Below are 21,502 nucleotides of genomic sequence, written 5' to 3' on the forward strand. Positions count from 1 at the left end.
CGTAGACTACAGAAACGTTGACAATGTAGGAAATTCTTCCCCTCTGTAAAACTTTGTCATAGACTACTCATTAAGCCAACATATGCAATAGAGAGTACATTCTTCTTTAATCTATGCGATTTACAGGGGAAGTTAGTGAAGGGATGGAAAAAAAATATATCAAGCCTTTATTAGAAAATTATTCGGTTAATCACATTTACCTTGTACTGAGACTTGCAGCTTTTGTTCCAGTAGGTGACTCCAATCCTTCCCCTGGCTTTGAGGATTTCTCTCTGTTCATTTGCTGGAGTATTGAGTTCAATTCACTAATAACATTAGCCTTTGGGCCTGAGAGAATTGGGCTTTTCACCTCCGTCACGTCACCCCATAGCTTAGATGTCCTTTGGGGAACAACTTTAGCCATATTGGGCTGTGCGCTGATCGGAGGTGGGGGCGGAGCGGGAGGAGGAATAACAAAGCTGTCTACAGTTTCTTCAATTAGCGCGTCCTTGTAAAGTGCATTGCTTTTGTTGATTATGGGCTTCATTTTTGGCTTAGGAGGTACTGGGGGTTTGTCCACCAGAAATGTTTGCCCATCTGCATAGACGGTACAAGTATCCACGTTCTCCCCCCCTTCCGAGGATAAGGTAGAGATGCTGGACACCGTTGAGATAGTGCTGGTTGTCTCTAAGTGATGGTCACTACTACTTCGACTGTCTACCTCCTCAATCCCAGAGTCAGTGACGTTATCAAAGCTGTCAGGGGGTGGCAGAAAGGAGGCAGGCAAACAGTTTGAAAGACCCACTTGCTTTTTACTGTCTAAGGAATTTGTTGACTGGCTGGGGGCAAATGGTGCGGGTGAAGGCGTGCCATTTTTCCTTTGCTTAATCAAGTCTGTTAGAGCCGTCCCCGGAGCCGCGCGGTCATCGGGGATGTCAAAGCTGTTGGCGAACTCTAAGGGGGGTGGTAGTGGCTCAGTAAAAATAAACTCTTCATCAATATCAACTGATGCTAAGGGTGGCGGAGGGATGCGGAACGGCAAGATGACAGGGTCATCGACAGAGCTCGCTGCTACGATGGTTTTGCAGGGAGATGCCGGTGGCTCGGGCGCAGCAGGCACATTCAGCTCACTTTCCGCTTCCTCGGTCCCCTCTGGCCTCTCTGGCGGCGAGTTTTCCGGGTTCGGTTCCATTTCAGCTCTCTTTTCTTCTTCATCTTCGGGCGTATCATCTGACTTTGCTGTGTCCACAGTATGAACCATTAACAAGCCAGCTGACTTTTGCTGCGAAGTGTCCACAATGTTTATCAACATGTTTTTCTTCTCCTCAGCTTTCTTTTCTTTCCCTGCATCTGCTTCATACTTGTTCTCAGTCTCCTGCCGTCTCAATGGGCCGCGAGTATTTTGCCTAGTGACGGTAGCAGTAACAGGAAAAGTCGTTTCAATATTGGGTCTCAGCTTTGTATCGATGTAAAGTGGTTTATTAAGGTCAGCTTTAACGGCGTCTCCTTTGCCCGGAATCTGCTGTGTTTGTTCTTTCATGGCTCTGTCCCTGGCAGAGAGAGCGAGGGCTAGCGGTGAGTTTGGATCTAGTAGCTTTCCTGTGACCGGGTGAACGTAATTATCTGAGCTGGATGCATTCGTGGACTTAGCTGCCACTGTACTGTTTTCCGTACCTTTCGTTTTGGACGAAGCGTTTAATGTCCTTGAATCACTTTGATTGCTGGGTTCACTGCTATTAAAAAGATTTTCAGGCTCTCTAGGCGCGGGAATCGGAGATGGAGACATAAGCTGTCTAAAACCATCTTCACTACTAAACATTGCTTCATCGGTAAATTTAGATTGCCTCATACGTGGTGTTGGTGGTGTTAGTCCAACATCCTCATCTCCTAGGTCTGTGGAGAGGAAGGCTGGGGAATTACGCCTTGCTTCCAGCCTCTTTTCCCTGTCCCTCACTGCTCCAGCAATGGCTGCTGCGAACGGGCTGCTGACACCTAAGCTATCGTCGGGTCGGAGTTGACCAGGTTGCTCTGAGGACTGAGGATCGATTTCCATGCTGCTCCCTTGGCTGCTTTTCCCACTGCTGCTGGTGGATGGCTCTTTCACAATAATTGTTGGGATTGGAATAGAGCAGGTCTTCTCCGGACTGTCTTCAACATTGGATTGTTTCACCAGCATCCCCTTCCGCCTCGCCGGTTTGGCCGGCACATAAACTGCTTTGCTTGCAATCTTCCCAACCTCAGAATATGGGTTTTCTGGCATCTGACCCCTCTTGTTCCTGAAATTTGCCTGAGATGCGGCACTCCGACTGTACAGGTCTTCCGAGTCCAGAGAGTATCGGTCCAGTTCTCGTCTGTAATAGATCCCTTTGTCCCTTATCATTGTTCCCACATTCTCAGGCCTAACCAAAGAAATTTTTGAACCTGAATTCTGATTAAACGGAGGCTTAATAGTTCCATAGCTCCTCGATGTCGGGGATTTGGGAGAGTTGTACAGAGAGGGAGAAGGTGGTGGTGGTGAAGGAGGTAAGGACTGTGGTGGTGGTGGGATGTCTTCAGAGGTGTCGGGCATTGAAAGACTTCTGGTAAACTTCAGCATAGGAGGAGCCAAAAACTGCCGTTCTTCCTCTGTTATTCCTAAAAACCAGAAAGTATATTTAAAACAGTCTTCCACTGGGATCCCTCGTATTTTATTACTTCTATATCCAACCTCAAATGCCAGGGTGCATTCCACATGACATGAGGCATATGCAAATTATGAAAGAGGTCTTTTGGTTGATTCCTACCATAAGCATTCTTTCTTGTTGACCTTCCAGAGACCCAGATGCCAGAATTAAAAAGGCTGCTACAGAATTTTAATTAAAGTGATCATTGATGTGTAGACAAAATGTTTTGGTTTTATGTGTCATCAAGGTAGCTGTAGAGAAGCACGTTTTCTTTGAAAATTATTGAACAGGGAAGACATTCTGTGCAAAAGAGTAGCTTATGCCTCGCTCTAGCACTCTACAAATGCATATAATAATGCAACTTAGAAATCTAATGAATTTTTAAGATGCATTTGAAACGTAGCAAAGGGACTGCGAGGATTCTGTTGGGGAAAAAATGATGTTTCATCTCAAAAGATGACATTACATTATTACAAATACGGCTTTTAACAGAAATAAACTGGATAATATTGGGATAATTTAGATGCTAATTTTACACCAGCATAATGCATTTCTAAATTGATAAATATGACTACTAAGATTCCTACCAAGAACAAAGCAAGCCCAAATCTGGTCTGCTCTTTTTTTCTCTTTTGTAAAATCATCTACTGTTATCATTTGGAATGAAGAAGAGGTGAATTTTATTCCATTTGATTGATAGGGATTCCTTTGTAAACTCCATGGCATTACACCACTTTTGCCTCAATAACAAAGAAAAAAGGAATAACATTTTGCCCTAGGTGATGCATTGCAAAGGGCTTGTACTGATCTTTCGTTTTCCTTCTCACTGCCTTCCCCGGTTAGAGGGAACATTCTGAAGAAAGGAATTAAACTATAATTCCATAATACTTGCCTACTGCCATCAAAGCAGAATGTGGAAATCATCTTACACACAGACTTCTTTTCTCATGAACTTTGTATACAAATTAAACAGTCATTCACTGAGGTAAAGATGTTGGAAAAATATGCTTTAAGAAAGAAGCAAAGTTACTAAAAGTATGCGATTAATGCACAAGCAAACTATACATGAGAAGCATTTTACCTATAGATTTTTGTCTTCTCATTGTACCCCGAGGTATACCCAGAAAAGGACCTTGAGGACTCCCTGGTACAGTGGGCGTCATCACAGCAATACCCTGTCTCTCATACATGGACTACAAAAAAGCAAACAAAAAACCCCACAAGCATTAAAGCATGCAAGTCTTTCTCTCACATGTAAATAACTCTTCTGTCACATCTGCTAATCCACTCTCCCTTTCACTTAAAATTCTTATGGAAAAGAACAAATTTGGCATTATTTTGGGGAGGAGGTGAAGAGAAAGGGAAGGCTGGGCTTTATTTGCACGTTATTAAAACGACAACAGCTCTAAGTGGCTTTAGTTGAAATTATTTACAAAGCAACATGTTAAGCTTCCAGCACATTTTGTGTGCTGCAAGAAAAACGAAGCATGAGCAATTGTGTTTTGTTTCATTCTTCCCAAGAACCCAGGCACACACTGCATAGACGTTAAGGGTCGCTCTGCACCAAGCTGTACGCTCTCTTCTGAAGCGCAGACCTGCTCTTGCACAGAGTCAGGGTGTCTTGCGCAAGGTTACACTGGCAGTCAGCATCTCAGCTGGGGGCTGGGAACGCCGCCTGAACCCCAGTGCACTCAGCTGTCCCTCCTTGTGGGTCCTCACAAAACTATTTGTTTTCTGCCTCTTAGAGTAGCCTTAATTTCCCTCCATCCCGAGCTGCTGCGTACAGCCAAGTGCTTGTTGTATCAGGACTGATGGTCTTTTGGAAGGGCGGGTAATGGAAAAATACATCTAAACTGCAATAAAACCAACTATTTTTTCACATGTGAATTCTGTAAGAGCAAATTCTGCAAATGAGTAATCCAGTTTCAGAGTTCTGGAGTTTAAATTTTTAATATGTGCTATAGTATTAATGTCAATTCTTTCCTTACACATCATCATGTATTATTTAATCAAGATATTACGTATGCCATTAGGAAAAATAAAAAACTGCAGTACGAGAAACCTTCACATTAGTGGAAATTGTGTGGCTGCACTAACTCTGGTGATGAAACTGAAATAGCATTCCTTGACTTCCAGCAAAGTTTTTTAGCTTGGGTTTAGTGTCGTACCGACACCTTCAAGTTCAGAACTTACTGGCGTCTCACCAGCTCAGATTACAGGCAGAGCAAGTGCACATCTGTTTGAGTAACAATGAGGTAGCAATGTTGTTGATGTGACGGTCTCAGAATAAATGTAAGGGTATAACGAGAAAAGTTTTATAGGAGTAAGTAGACTCTTCTGTTAAAAAACTATTAGAAATACAGAGTAGACCATGCCTTAGAGTTACCAGGTAATGAAAGTAAAATGAGCATCTCAAGCAACGTTTGTAAACTCCCTTTGGTTTTACGCCCCGCACGCTGCCAAAAGACCCCCTCCAAACAGTTCCAGAAGTGAAAGCAGTACTTCATAGCTACCACTCACATTCATATCTGTAGCTGAGGGAAAACATCTACTAGAAGGCCGCTGTTTAATAGTTGCCACTCTTGAGTCCACAGTTGCATTGTCTGCAATTCTTGATGGCTTGGAAACTGGTACTATTTCATCCACCTTATCTGTAATATAAAAGTATTCAGTAAAATAAATATCATTTGTCCAAAAACTGAAAATTTAAGTATTGCAAGGTCAAAGGAAGAGATTTACTTTTCAAAAAAATGCAAAGAAAAAGTTTTTTTGGCATTTTAACAAGGCAACGCTTGAGCATCATAAGTCGTGCAAGCCGAGCACTTTTTATTGCTGCTACATAACATGCATGCTTTAGTTTTAAGCCTGCATGCATTTAATGTTTACTTAGTGTGACTCGAAAAACAATCCTCTTCTTCAAACCTTCAAAATGTGAAGGGAGAATATCTATATAGAAATGGAAAGAAGACCTTTAGAAATAATGAATCTGTACAGCACTGTTTCAAATAGAGATAAGCAGACTGTACTTAGTCATCAGAATTTCAGTGATATTTTGGACAATAACAAGTACTCCAGAAGTGCTCTTTTATGCCTATTCTCCTCAAGTAATCACATCCTAATTTATTCACACTCTCGGATTACTGGATTAGCATTAATAACTTCAGCATTTGTTTAAATAAATCTTCTATATGTGTTTTGAATTTTAATAACTGGGAATGTATTTAGTTGTGGTCAGACCCAGACCAAACAGGCAAAGTCCAAATCTGAAGGGGAACGTCAACATTTGGATTTGGGATTCTGATCTACCACATGATGTCATCATAAATATAGGGAAAACTTTAATCAAGATCTTCCCAAGTTTAGAGCGTTAGTTTTAGCCCCGTCTCCAACTCTGGTCACAAACAAGGTTCATGAGTATTTAATATATAAAGTTACTCCCTCAGACTGAGGACCTCACAGTACCATAGAATCAACTAATTAGAGCCTGACAGCTCCTTTATTGCAGCTTCTACTACTACGAGACTAAGGCATGGGGAAGTTAAATGACTAGCCTAAGCCAGCAGAATCGGTCAATTTTTGTACCTGTACTAGACTGCAAACCTAAATCATACAAACAGGTTTCCTTACTACGCCTTCCATTGCATTCGCTTTCCTAAGAAAGCGCAGACTGCGCTGTATCATGTTAATTTAGTGTCTTTTCCTTTGAAGTTTCCCCAAAGTAAGGATTAGATATATAGCCTGTGGTATTCATGTGAGCGAAAAACCTCAGCCTGGCTCCTAGGCTTCCACAACGTGAGTCAGAGCAATGTTACTTGTCAGCAATTAGATCCACCTCCCAACTGATTATTTGCTTCAGCAAACAAGGATAGCTACTTCGTTAGGATACTACAGACTTAAAAACCCCAGGTTTTTGGTGGTCTAGAGATGGTGTTGCTATGCCAAGTATCAGATTTAGGGATATAAGTTTTACCTCTCACTGGAGAGCAGCGCACTCGGGGCCCTGGATATGAATATGGATGGGAATAAGGCAGGAGGAAAAGAGCTTTTGATCCCTCTAAACAGTAGAGCTGGCTGATGCAAGGATGATATTTTAAATGGGAGAAGAAGAGAGGGAAGAACTTTTAGCCTTCTGGTTAGGAAGAAGGTTGTCCTAGAAGTGGATATTTCAGTGTCACAGAGGGTCAGGGAGCAGGCAGGAAAGGAAAGGTTGAGCAGAATCAGTAAGCTGAACACTGTTGAAAACTGTCTCACAAGAGTAGTGTTGCTCTTTCTTTTCAATTGAAGTTAGCATTCAATTCTTTTCATTGGTCTGCTTTATTTTTGTGTGTTTAAAATCATCCAGCGGAAGGAGAAAAGGAAAAAAATTCTTAAAATCATCACATGTATTCAAAAATAAAACAAACTTCAAGTCACATTTCATACGACTTTGTAATACAAACTGTGAACTTCTGAAAGAAAAATATCTGCACTTCTGCGCAGCAAAAGGCATCCGAAAGCAATGGTGTAACCATAAACATTTGACCTATACAGCAAAAATACGGCTAGACTGTAGAATCGTACTCAGGGGATCTATCACCCAGAGCTTCAACTGGGCAGAGATTTCCTGTTAAGTCTCTCCCACCCTTTTTATCATCCCAGAAGCCAAACAACTTGTCTTTGGGATACAGAAAGAAGGAAGTTTTGGAAACTGAAGCACTAGGTACTCAGAATCTGTAAGTAAGAAATATATATATACCATGTAAGAACTGGTCCCCTTTATTTTTAACAGACACATGTAACCATATACCCATTCAGACAACAAAAAGCTACAGGGAAAGAGCGATGAGGCTATGACAGACACTTGAAAAGCATGAAAATATTTGTTTGGGGATGAAACATACATACCCTCCAACTGCACTGATTTTGCTAGACAACACTAGAAGTCAGATCCTGATTTTGAATCTGACCAAAATATCAGTTGGTACCGATTCTTAATAGCATCTACTAATTCCAGGTGGAAAAACCCCTTTGTTTTGTGTAAGTTTATTGCAGGTTTCTTGTCTGTAGACAGGTTCTCAGTCCTTCTCACCCTACAGCTGCTCCCATTCAAGTGGTGCTTTGTGCCTCGCCAAGTCTAGCTAAAGCACTTAGAAATGGGAGAGGAGAGCAGGTTAAAGCTTAAGCTGTTTTGCGAGGAACTCTTTAGGGGTTCCTCACGTAGTATTTCCAACGGCAGCACTGCTACATCTGCGCAGCTTCTTCTTTTGCTCTACTGCCTTTGATCAGAAAGCAAAGGTAGAGTGGAGGTTGTCATTTTAAAGCTACAACAAAAAAATTTGAAGCTACAGAAGCAGCCAGCCTGTGGCACGAGATTTATTCTAAAATGGCAGCAGCTACATGGCGGGTCCTGCAGAATACGTCAAAATCTTAGCATCTGGCCACAACTGCACCACGCTTTTGAAGTGAAAGCACTCTAAAATCAAAACATTCTCACTTTATTATCAAACATGCTAATTAGGCCAAGAAAATGAACTGGCTGAGTTGTATTTAGCTTCATTCAAACTCATCCCAAAGAAATAAGACGTAAGCATATTGGGACAAACTTTCACTTGCCTTTGCCTTTAACTAGGCCGTTCATATCCACAGTACCAGTGTGCCAACCGTGTATGCACCAGAAACACATGTTCAAAAGGCCGCACATACTGGAACAATTTGTCAGGCTTACTAATCGGCTTCTCTCCCAACCTCCTCGGGCTCTCAGATACCCTGCAGCATGCGCTTCTTGTACCGATGAGAGGGGAGTCTTACAAGCTTGTGCTGGAAATTCTCTGAGGATACCTTTACAAACAGTTTTAACAAAAGGGTTATAAAAAAGCCACAGAATGGGTGCAAAAATTCACACCCGGTGTGAGGTGTGCCGACAGCGTGGCCAAAGAAGCGCGCCTCCAAGGGTATTCTTAAAAGGAACGCAGCTGGTTGTAGGTGGAAGGGAAGAAATATTCTGTAGCGGAAAAAGCCTACACTGGAGGTTGGCCATGCCAGCTGCATTTCGTCGTTGAACCGGTCATTTAGCGAAGTACAGCCACAAGCACGCACGCACACACACGGATAAGGGAGCAAGTTGTGGCTGACTGGTAGAATAACAAAATACTGTCTGCTTTCTTTTGAATAACTTCAGTCTCGCAGAAAGACAGGGGAGAAGAGTCTATGGCTCACTGGACAGAGACCGCAGCTCAGTTGTAATCATAGAAGAGGATTTTTAGGCCTACAGTTATTCTCCAGTTATTTGCCAGAGGAGGAATTCATCACTGCTTTGCCATATAAACTCTTCTAAACCTTTACGAGAAGCTACAACGGTATGTTGAGAGTCAAACACAGGAGCCATGCTACACCTGTGATAACTAGTTACCACCGCTCAAGGGGCTCCTGGTAACAGCATCCTTTCAGAGAACTGTCAGGGATATCACATGTATAAGCCAGTCTGATGCCTCGGCATGCATATAGCAATTTGAGTGCCACTATATTAAATTCCCCCGAGAGAGGCAGCACCAACAGATATAAAATAATTTATTGCAAAGTGCATTTCCATCTGCCCTGTGGGTTATCAGTTGCACCCGTGCTCTGCTCAGGGTGCCAGCCCTCAGGAAATTAGACGGCCTAAAGGCACAGAAAGGAGTTGCATTTTATCAACATGTAGGTCGTCTCTGATGAAAAGCTCTTAATCACAGACATAGTAGCACAGTACCCAACAGCATGTCATGACTTTTACATTCTCAAGAGGTCTGGCTGCTAGGCAAGTTGCTTTTTTTTTTTTTTTTCTTTTTCTTAAATAATTAATATCTGTGATAATTACAGGGGACAGTCTCCTCCTAATAGATTTGTTGCAGGAGATGGCTCTTATCCCCGTAGAACACATTGCTTAGTGACTCCTGTTTCAAATCCCCAGACTCTCTCAGAGGAAAAATTATAATGCTGCCCATCAAACCACCAGATCCATCATAAAAGGAACTTTGAAAATGAGAGCCAGGTGCCTAGATAGATCTGGTGGCACATCACTATACAGGCCCCAAAAGATAAATATGAGGTATGATCCTGGCAACATTACTTATTGTACGACATAGCCAAGACATGTGGATTAGCTCCACCGAGGGTCTCAGAAAGTGACCTTGTCAGACCCACAGAGGATAAGAATGATCATGATCCGGTACAGGCTAACCCCAACACCTCAGGCTGGCATGCCAGAAACACCAGGCAAAGACTGATCGAACACAGTTTTGGAGGCGAGTATTGCCAAGACCTCTATACTTACCACCAAGTCCAGAATGCTTGCTCAGAGGGGATGGGATAATGGAGAAAGAAAACTCAAAAAACAGCTGCCTCAAGAAATGACTTGTATTTGTAAGAAAAGCAATGAATGCCTGGCACAGAGTAAAAAAATGCTCGTATGAAGTTAAAGTGAAAGAACAGAGGCAAATGTTCTTCAAATACCAGCAGCACACATCGTTAACAGTGCAAATATAAACTACAAAATGTTAAGACTAATCTAGTCAGCCAGAATACAATGTTAGCCAATGTAGGAAATGGTTGAATTCTGCCACTGATGGCCTTATGGCTAAGAATTAAAAGGACAGGCACATTAAAAAAAACCCTAAAAATCCTATGGTGTGGTTATTTTTTCTTCCCTCCCCCTTTTGCCTGGCGTGTAGGCATGGGCAACGAGGCCCTCTCGGTTATGGCTCTCTGCAGCCGGCCACTGCGACAAGGCAGCGTGGCCTGCGGTGGTTCTCGAGAGTCGCTCATCCCTTCGGCCCCTGGTAAGCACACAGTGGAGGATGCCACTGCGTCCTCACCAGTCCATGTCGAGGCACAGGTTAACTCGACATGAGGGGTGGCTCTTTGGGAGATGCGTGTTTCAAGGACCTGCGTCCTTGGCTGCTTGAGGAAAGCTAAAATCTCTGACAGGTAGTTATGGATGGCTCTTGTGGAGGTAGCCACAATGCCCAGCTGCAGCTCCATACGGCCCATGGACTGTGACATGAGACCCATGGACTGTGCATGCTCCCTCTTGATATTTTCCAGCAGCTGCACAATCCTACTGTTGGTTTCCATCAACAGCTTCTCTCCCTCTGTTAGCTGGGGCTGCCCTCTCCAACCCCGATCCCTAGGGACAGGCTCAACACCGCGGTGCTCTTCATTCATTTCATCATTTCCCTCCTCCTCATCAGGAGAGTCACTTTCAAACTGAGGAGTCCTACTGAGTGACTGATCCCCAGGAGACTGTATGTCCATGGTACACTCCGGAGTCCGCGCTGGCGTTTGAAATCCCTCAAAATCCTCCCCAACGTTGCTGTGCGTTTCAGACGAGGACAACGGCCACTGCCAGCTCTCTGTGGTCCTGGCCGGTGAGTCTTCGTCAGAGGCAGGCACCGAAGATTCCTGTTCTTCAGCCGGCGTGGACGGCGAGCTCCCTCGGTGACGGCCGGCTTGCCCCGAGGATCCAGGAACCTCCCCATCTTGTTCCCCAGTGACATCTGGCAATCAAATAGAGGAGCAACAACCACTGTATCTGAGGCCAGGCAGATGGAGGTATCTACATGCATTGGACAACACATAGAAAGAAGCCAGTTGGGAAGCCAGAGTGTATGTGTTTGGGCAAACGGAAGGGCGGACTAAAGTTTAGTGACTGCATTGGGCACGTGGCAGTTGACGTTATTAACCGCTTTTGGTATCAATGCACACTGTCCTGTACCCATAACACACACAGCCATGCTGCATCCCAAGGCAGGAACTACCAATTCACCTCATCGTGACTGTGACAGGAAATGTCAGTGAACCTATCGAAAAGCTCACCTATGCACTGCAGTGGTGTCAGTCAGAAATCCCTGGGACGAGCTCAGGGCCAAGTGTCCAATTGAGCTTCCTGGGGTGCCAGATGTGCTCCACCACTGGCTGAGGGCAGCCCTTTGTTGTTCTGAAGCACTGCTGGCTATCTTCGCTTTTGTCCGACGTCTCACGTCACCCCCACCCCCAGTGCGCTTTCTCCCAAATCACTGCTGCAGCACGAGGGTGGCCGTCCACAGCACTTATCCCGCGAGCAATGCCCTCCCCAACATTTGCCGGATTTTCTTGTTCTTTTCTCCAAACAGTAGGTAATGCTATCTGAGGGCATTGCTCGCCAGGATCTCATCGTCTTCTGAAAATAAACTTAGTTTTGCCCTCCCCTGGCTACCTCTTCCCTTGCCTGAGGGCACGTGGTGGAAATCTGGGTGCAAGTGCTTCCCTGTGGCAGCTTAGTGTGCAAAGAGGCATTGTTACGGACGTTAACAAGGAGGATATTATGGATGTGCTTACTCTTAATCCTCCCCTGCATAAAATGCACTCCCAAAGGCTAGAAATGGCTCAGCTTTTTGCACCCACAGCGATCAGTGGCTCATAGTAGAGCGCGATCTGCCCAGCACCGTTCTTGATTACGTGAGTCAGTGGCCGTAACTCTCACCCTTTCCATGCTTCAGATAAAAAAAACCGAGTTCGCTTTGGTTTTTTGGGGAGGACAATTTGGTCATCAGAAATTAATCTGGGGCGGTCTGGCTAAAATGTTGCAGTAGGGTAGCCCAAAGAGCCTGCATTCCTCCTCACGCTCAGGCAAGGGATATGTGAGAGAAGCGCTGCCGTCGGTAAGACTGTGACCCGAACAGCAGTGGCTGACTGTTGCTAGCTGGCCGGCTGTGCTGCTCACGCTACAGTGGTCTGAATGCCAGCTCACTGTCATGCCTACTCTCTGGCATCCCAGTCTTGAAAAATATTATTATAAAAGGATTAATTTCTGCTCTTTGAAGTACTTGAGGTGCTGCTCTTCAGACCTCAGCTGGCAGCTGTAAGCTTACATCTGGAAGGTGTTGCTGAGGAGGTTGTGTTAAATGATACTTCTGGTTCTGCTTATGAATCAGGGTTTTTTGGTTTGATGGGTTGGGTTTTTTTAAGTTTGTTGTTTTTTTTTTAAATTTAATATGGTTTTAAATTATAGCTCCTTCTGACAGACCCAAGGATCCCTTCTCCTACATATCAGTCCCTGTCTACCCTAACCCTAATGTGGCACTCATTATTTCTACACCCAAGTGCCTCCAACATTATACTGCTCCAAAAGGGATTTCTGTGGCTTAATAGAATTATGATTTGTTAAATGCTAAGATAATGGATATTATTTGTGCATTTAGCATATTAACTACTTCAAAGTATTCACATTCAAAGTATTCACATTCTCTCTGCGTCTGGCTGGACTGTCCAGTTGCATGTTTTATGGAAAGTGAGGATGAGATCGTATTTGTAAAAAGGCATGAGCTCCTTATGAAAATGAATTTTAGGGACAAACTGTCATGCAATCATTGGCTCTTCCACTCCACGGAGACTTGAAAGGGACTGTATATCAACCTAACGGTAATAACTGCTTCTTCCTTTGCGATTCTTCTCCCCCTTTGCCTAACACAGCCGTAGCTGCAATCCTTCATTAACAAATCTCTTCACAACTACAGTGTAGGACCATGAAATTATTTCTCAGCATTTTCCTATCTGAGTACACATGAAAAAAAGAACAAAAAAACAGGGGACCTATTTTTACCACACATAGCAAACACACATTTCAGTTAAATTCTATGGAATCGGAGAAGGATAAGGGATCATATATCTTCATTCTGGTAGAGCCACTGGTCATACAAAATGTCTTTGTATTTCTTTTGACGTGTCATCAGAAAATTCCCCGTATTTGAAAACTCCATTTTCCTGACAAGTGTTCTAAACAGAGCCCACCTAGCAACTGGTAAGTAATAGAACCAAACTAAATTAAAAGTCAAAAACTGAAGCAAAACAAAATAAAATAAACTCCAAACCCCACATTAATTTATGAATATTCTGTAAATAGTATCACTGAGTTTAAATTGTTCAGATTCAGGGGGATCGTAACACTTTTGTTATTTGTGCGTGTTTACACTCTTGCCAGAGGCTTGTGAAGCAAAGTTTCTCCGAAAAAGCATAAGAAATTTTTGCAAAGTTCCTAATTCTCCATGAAAATTTACTGCTTGCTCTCTGTCTAATCGGTATTTTCAGCCTTTCAGGGCTGAAAGAACAGCATCTGGCATAGGTGACCAAGAGCACAAATGACAAAGAGTACAAGCAAACAGTCTATGAAAACCCACGGGCAGAAAGTTAATTGTGGAAACTACTGGCGAATACTTATGAATAATGAATACATTCACAGGGTTTAGGATAGGTTTGTTAACTTGGCTAGCAGTGAAAAGGAGGAATATTCATAACTGCTTTTATTTGTAACAAAGTGTTGAATGACTCTAGTAACTCCGGTTTCTGGAAGCTTTGTGAAGCATTGACGTAGGGCATGGGGAAACCGAGGGTGCGGTACAGGCATGGCCTTACACAAGCTTTCGTTCACTACAGAGTGATCATGGGAGAACTGCCTGAAGGTCAATGGCTGACACCACCTTGATGAACGTGTCAGTCTTTGCCCAGTAAATCCATTCCTTGATGACCAAAGGTCGCCCTAAATTCAGACCAGATCTTGGTAAGATGGTTGCACCAGCGGCTTGGTTGGTGCTGTGGAAAAGGTGTGCCAGTTACAGTAGGGGCACTGGAAAGCTTGGTTTGGCCAGAGAAGAGGCTGACTGCTTTGACCAGCTGCCGACAGTAGGGTTAAACCTGGCTGAAAGAGTTACCTCAACTAACTGCCTTTACCTCATTTCCTTGGCAAAGGGGTGACTTCTCAAAAAGAAAACAAAACCAAAAGAGAGGGCGCTAAGACTGTTGAGTCAAAATTCGCTATGGACCAAGCTATATATCCATGTGGCTGATCTTGGTTATTAATTGGCTTTAAAAAAAATCCCTCTCTCTTAAAACCAAGCTTTAAATACCGTGGGTACAAAGAAGCGCAGCTAGCTTCCTTAGGTCTGAAGCAAAGGGAAGGGCTTGGGTTCTCTGATCTTTCTAGTTGTTTCCAGCTTACACACCATTCCTACAAGCAGCACTTTGCTCACAGTGACATGTACGACTTACAGGCAAAATACGTCACTTATGACTTTTATAGATATCTTTATATTTATACCTAGCGATACCAGCCAACTGGCAGTCTCCAAAGTTGTGACTTGCTTCCTGTTCATGTCCCTTGCTCTGACAGGGCACGACTCCCATTTTGATCCTGAAATGACCAAGTAAGGGAATCGGAAAGGAGCACGCATATGGGCTACAGGAAATATAAGCGTCTGGAAGTCAGTGACCCACTGCACTTTAACTTCAGTACTGTGAGTACTACGCAGCTATTTCCAAAAGCCACATGGGACTCACAGTTTTCTGAAGACTGTTTTTTGTTTTACCTCGCTGATTCTGTTATGTTTAAAGAAAAAATGAGATCTGTTACTAAAGCGGTGCATGTAATAGTATCTAGTAAACCTTCATCAAAGTCCTGGCTATATTCCCTTCTTGCCTGTTAGACAGGTCCTCTGTTTCTGCAGCGAAGCCCGTAGCTGGCTGCCTGTGCGGGTGTTTGCACTGGGCTGATACAGAGCTTGGTCTGATCAGCAGTTGCTCCTGGTGGCCACAGGAGAACCGCTCCACCTTTTGTGCCTGCAGGGGTGATCTGTGGTTTGCCTGATCCTGTTCTGAACATGGCAATTAGAAGCCGGGATTATTCCAGCCTTTAGGTTCATGAATAAGTCCATCATTTTGGAGCACTGCTATACCATGCTGTCTCTTTGCACCACAACATTCATCACCAGTGAGAGTCCTTTAAGTTTGTTATTAGACATATTTAGGACTGTAGCAATTATTGGGTTGAGATACACAGAGAACTGACAGTCGATTCAGCTTTAGGGGTAGAGGACTGAGACAGAGGCCAAGAACAGAGCAGGGCTTTGGATATAGACAAACTTTAGAGACATCAGAGGTATTTCTTTAACTTTTGTTCACTGAAGAACATTTGAGATTTATGCCTGTGTTGTGCCTTACCTGCCACTTGGACTGGCAGTTGATCCCTCCCCTGAGATGTGCTGCTCTTTAAGAATCCCTCCTTTTGAAATCCCACCATTTCTGTTTCACCTCTGCTACTGGATCGTTGCCTTTTCCATTATCTTTCCTTTTCAGATTCCCCACCAGTGGAGCTGGACGTGAGGGGTGGGGTACCGTCTTCCTGCTGACAGGTAGGTGGAGATGTTCCTTGGCCACAACAAGTGGGCCAGGAGCTCAACAACAGCAGTAACACAGTTGGGGAGCTTCCTGGGACCTGCCTCTGCTGCTCTGGACCTGGGCCTCTGCCTGTATCTGCATCATGCCTCCTGGGGTGGGTGCATTTTTCAAACTGCTTAGGTACCAAGGTGACAGATGCCTTGTAAATACCTAAGATAGATACAGACAGAAACTGTACCAGGCGCAATCAGTTATGCAAAACTTCATACAATGCCAATTGCACCTATATGCTGTAGGATCACCCACCTTTTCTAGCATCTGCAGTCAACCACAGTCAAATATTTGGCACATGTGTTTTTCCTTTTGAAAAGTGATGGGAACACAGGACAGTCATTCTTCCTTGGTGCCCACAGGTCTAGGCACATAGCCCTTAATGTCAGGTACTGCATATGCACATATTTTGTTCCATCGCCTTCCCTAAATATGAGTTTGCAAGTTTAGTTTAATTTCTTTCATTAGCTGATAAAATTTGTTTCCTTGTCAATAATCTGCAGAAATGAGTTACATAAGGAGTACTGAAACTAAAGGGGTAGTCTTTACGTGTGCTTCGTAAAAATGCAGAGAGATTCGTTTAAACTACATAAACATATGGTTGTGGTGTTGCTTTTACCTTATGGATTAATTTTTTTTTTAAGTATCTTTTATGTTTAACTATAAGTAGCTTGTTTTTAGCATAAAGATCAGGAGTGATTATGCATAGAATTATAAGTTTACAGGTTTGAAAAAAAAAAAGCATCTAAAGCAAGTAGGTGCACTTATTTACATTGATTCCTTTTAGATTTTTGTCACTTCCCATATATATGCAAAAGACCTTTCCCTGCTTAATTTGTAAAAGAATAGCTGGGAAGTAAATTGATACATATTTGGGGGTGAATGTCTGTGGGTGGGGGGCACTATGTAAAGAACAATTTGGGCAAGCAGCACATACAGGAATCGAGACAACGCTTTCAAAGAAGCAGATGAACAAAATTCTAGAACAGCTTTCCGGTACTAACGGGGTGGTAGCAGAAAGATGAGAACCTACTGATTTCAAAAGAAAGCTTGATCAGACTACAGAAGTTCGTACGATAATGTTGCTTGTTACAGAAGCAATTGTCCTTGATGGATAGCTCTCTAGTGCCTCTGGGGAAAACAGGTGACTCCTATTTGCAGACTGTTAAGAAGTGGATCTCCATTAGGTTAGCTACGCCCACTGAAAATCAGCGCCTGTCTTTTTAGCTATTCAGGTATGAATAGATGTATAAAAGTTCATCAAAGTCCAAAAGTAGGTAAAGTATAACTAGGCTTTCAAAATAATGCTAAGAATTTAAAGATTAAGCTCAGCTAAAGCATTGTTTCAGAGTTAGAATATTAAAGGTTAAGATTTAAATCCAAATTTGTTACGATCGTATTTAGAGGAAAGAAACAACAAGTTCAGCCTACAGTTATGTCATGTAAATGTATAGTTAGAAACTATATAGAAATGGAATGATCAGAGTTTTCATTTGGACAATTAGGCTAATCCTCATATATCTGCCACCATGAGCATATTTTCATCTGGCATTAACTTCTTCCAGCCCCACCCCAAAAGAACAATTTGCAGGACTGGGCTTAAACCACAATGCCAAAGTCAAATATTTACCATACTGCAAACAACAGGCAAAGAATATTATTTTAGCAGTTAGCATAATGAGGAAATAACAAAAGTGCTTTGCAATACAGTCAAAACCATAAGCCATTTGAAACACTTTCCTGCTAAGAAAATTGAGTAAAAACGCTTGTATGTTCTCTGGGATACTGTAAACTCTACAACGTACACTAAAATCCCAAAAAGGGAAAATTATGTAAAAGGAATGAGTCAAACATAAAAAACTGCTTAGTGCCTAGAATTAACCATTTAACATTGAGTATCGATAAATACCATTACATGATTTATGAAAATGATTTGTATGTATTCACAGTAAAGAACTATCAAAACTTTCTTGAAAGAAAGTCTTATTTGTGTTTCTAGGGCTGAAAATACCTTCACATTAGTACATACAAGTCACATTTACATATTATAATCACACCATCAGAAGTAATTTTAAGGAAGGCAGAAAAGTGATATGTTCAAATGCTTTCTAAAGATACAATTTTCAAGTACCAGCTCTTTAACAGTAGGTTCAATTAATGAAATAATTATACAGGCATTTAAAATGCACCTGCAATCCTGCAGCCTTACAATTCGGCCTACCTTGAAAGAGGAATGGTCATTGTCTAACAGTGGTTTCTGTTTAAGAACAAAAACAAAGCAGAGAATATAGTCAATACCCACTCCTACCCTGCAAGCCAGGTGGAATTTAAGTGGCACTTTGATGTTCTGTTTAAGAGACAGCATTTGAAAATTTGGCCTAGTCACGAAAGAAAGACAATCAACCAAAAGAAACCAAAGGAAAGGTGGAGGAGCTAAGACACTTGCAGCCTTCTCTGTTCTTACACTTACTCTCACGCTTCCACACCGAGGGGAAAAACCAAACAAACTATGGTGAATTAGCTAAAAACATTTATTTTTAATTATATTAGAAATTAATTAACATGGGTATATGAACATTTGAAGGAAAAAAAAAGCGAAATAGCAGCAAAGGGAGTTTTGAGATGAGGGAGATAAGTCCTTCATCTCCCTGGCTCCTGAAAAAGAGAGAGAACACATTAAAAGTGGTGAAAAAGTTTCCCACTGCCCTAACTGTACCATGTTGGGAAACACATGCAATTTTAACTGTTCCTCAAGCACTCATGATTTCGAATATGTGGTCAGATATTCAGTTAATAATATCTGAGCATAGCAAGCGACACTCACATATGGCAACGTATTTAATTCGTCTGCTTCCGAATGCTACAAACCCCACGTTTTCTGTAACACTTACAATTCCTTTTCCAACTTCTTTTATACCATTGTCTCGTTTGGCTGATGCAGAAAGGTTTTGAAAACCTTTCCAATTACTGTCCTGTAGTAAAGAAAAACAAGTATCACGCAAGGGCGCTACATACTCAAGAATAAGCTGATAAATTCAAAATAATACTGGTGTAAAAGAGGAGAACACCCACACAGAGGCTCAGCTGACCTCTGCTCAGGATTCCCAGTGTTTTCAAAACGTTAGTTAAAGCTGCCCACCTCAAGCAACAGAAACCCTGGTTTGAAGAAGTGATCAGGCCAGAGTCACCTGTTAATTTAAGCTTCTGTGCCAGAAGTTGCTAACCAGCACATTGCCAGCTAGGTGCCAGATTTGTTCAGCGGAAAACACAGGGTTAGCATTGTTCTCCTTGAAACATGGCAACTTGCAATGCTTTTCTCTTACAGAGTGTTTTAAAAGCACATATGTCGTAGCACGGTCCTAATCCTATACCTTCTAACGCTGCTGTGGACTCCCCACAAGTTAGGCTACAAGTCATAAAAGTCATAAAACCTGTAACCTTGCTACTTCAACAAAAACTGGGGCCCGTATTTTTTCACACATAGACTTCACGAATTCCACCCAGAGTCACTGCTTTATGCTTGCAAAAAATGGCAACCTGATGACAACCTTTATCTTATCATTACATTGCTATCTCATTAGAATTTCAAATACATAATGCGAATCAATTACTTACAAGGTTACCCTTCAAGAATTCTTCATTAAGCCTGGTGCCTTTTGCTCTCGTCTTCTAAAGTACAGTGTCTGGTGAAGATCAGAAAACCTTCTTCCTACACAGAAGCACTGCAGATGCTGGAAACTATCAAAGGAGTCGACGTCGTGAGTGCTGTAAAGGTTGCTTTGACAGGATTTCCATTGTTTCCTGCAGACAAATCTCCATCATCAACTCCAGCACAGTGAAATAAAAAAATGAATTTTGAACCCAGACGTCTCTGTGAGTGGTTTCTTCAAACACAACATAACACTGTAAGGCAATCCGCTGTTTGGCATTCATGTATATATATTTGCTCTGCAATTTCATTGTTTCAGATGCCATTAGAATGTGCCACCTTTGAAACAATGGACAACAGGAATGGGATGAAGTGTGAATGCTTATTGCAGACAGAGCTAATAATATTTATTTTGAATGCCATCAACTGATATTTTTCTGTTTAAATGCTGCTAAGACTTGATGCCAGGTAACAATAGTCTGTGTCGAGGATACCACAGTTATTCTGTATCTGAGAGGTGGTACTAGCATCTAGACTGCCCAAAGGAGGAAAATCCTACGTTTGTATTTGGTACTGTTGCCCACATCAAAACCCAAAGATCAGTATCAACACATACCAAGGGATTATTTTATATTGATTACCGCATCACATCTGAGAACAAACAAACCGCTCCCCTAACTCACAACTGACACTTGTGTGACACTGTCCAAGTAATATTTGTTAATGCAGAAGAATTATTAATCTTGTCATTCCCGTGTCACTATGAAAATTTAGCCTGCTTTATTCTTAATTTTGTACTTTCTCTTAGAGGGTTTTAATATTACATTTTTAAAAGAAACACTGTCCACTTTAGCTTTCACTGAAAATCTCAAATTGCTCACTAAATCAAACCCATTCCCTGGCAGTCAAAAAAGCTTAGGAGCACAAAACTTTTAAATCATGTACCTAGACACATACAGATCTTAGTTTATGGATGTGTTCCTTAAGTATTGTGTCATTTTAAAATTCACCACCTACAAGAACTTATCGATAAACAAGTCGAAACAAAAACTGAAGGAAAACCCCTTTAAAAACAAGCTTTTACACGAGCTACATAAACATTTTATGAACAGAGTTAAATTTATTATTTTAAAATATTAATTTTGAAGCTCTAATGACATCTGCTTTCTGTGGTGATGATGCAAATTATGACCCCGAAAATGCACTGGGAGTTTCATACATATTCTTTTAATGTTTCATTTTTAGATTATCTTCAAATCTTCATTTTAATTTGCTGCATGAATAGTTTGGTTATGCTTCAGTATTAACGGGCTAATTACACGTTACTTGGAATCCTATTTTAAGTACTGCCTCCCCAAAATTGCTGCTACTAGTTTACACATTGCCATAACTTACTCATTCAGCAATTCCTGAAACCCTGCAAGTCACAAAAGAAAAAGAAGGCGTCTTCCCCCTCCCCAATATCCCACAAAATGCAGAAGGGAGTTTTCCTATTGAAAACACATCCCCTCCAAACACACATTTTGGAGCTGGACGCTGTCTCCCTGAGGCAGGCAACTACTGTAAGCAGAAAGTCAGTGGCACCGAAGAGGTACAGTTTGCCGTTCAGTAATTTTTGCGACATAACCGCAGTAAAATGATAACGCTGCCCATGCCATACTGCTGTGAACCCAAAGATTTTATTACCCCTCTCTTTAGACACAAATGTCGTATCTTCTACCCTGAACACAAAAAGTACAGCCTACGGCCTTCCCTTCTCCTATCCTCCACTGAACCAGCTCAAAAGACAACCAACGAAACTGGTCAAACAGAACCACAAAAGCCATTATTTTCATCTTAATGCCTCCCTCACCTATGACCAAGAAAACGGAGTTTTTGGTTGACAGAAGACTCTACGATAACAATGAAATGACTTTTATATGCTGCCAAAACAGGCTTTTCCAGAAAAATACCGGTAGCAATGGGGTTTATTCTGTCATAGTCTCTGAACTGAGAATAG

The 21,502-nt window shown here is 42.1% G+C and overlaps 2 protein-coding genes across 3 annotated transcripts in view; both read right to left on the reverse strand.

Annotated features, from left to right (window-relative positions):
* The window catches only part of SHANK2 (SH3 and multiple ankyrin repeat domains 2), a 364,507-nt gene that overhangs the window by 15,162 nt on the left and 327,843 nt on the right, over positions 1-21,502 (reverse strand). For both annotated transcript variants that reach the window (XM_064452904.1, XM_064452902.1), the window contains 3 exons: positions 5,163-5,293; positions 3,724-3,835; positions 201-2,613 (listed from right to left, as the gene is read on the reverse strand). In XM_064452904.1, coding sequence (XP_064308974.1) covers positions 201-2,613; positions 3,724-3,835; positions 5,163-5,293 — 2,656 coding nt within the window. The remainder of the gene's footprint in view (positions 1-200; positions 2,614-3,723; positions 3,836-5,162; positions 5,294-21,502) is intronic.
* LOC135313525 (uncharacterized) lies at positions 8,141-16,012 on the reverse strand. The gene is made up of 2 exons (XM_064452905.1): positions 15,627-16,012; positions 8,141-11,152 (listed from the first exon to the last, which is right to left on the reverse strand). The coding sequence occupies exons 1-2, from the start codon at positions 15,703-15,705 to the stop codon at positions 10,290-10,292; spliced, it is 942 nt and encodes a 313-aa protein (XP_064308975.1). The 5' UTR covers positions 15,706-16,012; the 3' UTR covers positions 8,141-10,289.

The sequence above is a fragment of the Phalacrocorax carbo genome, chromosome 5, assembly GCF_963921805.1.
Source record: "Phalacrocorax carbo chromosome 5, bPhaCar2.1, whole genome shotgun sequence".
NCBI classification, from domain to species: domain Eukaryota; kingdom Metazoa; phylum Chordata; class Aves; order Suliformes; family Phalacrocoracidae; genus Phalacrocorax; species Phalacrocorax carbo.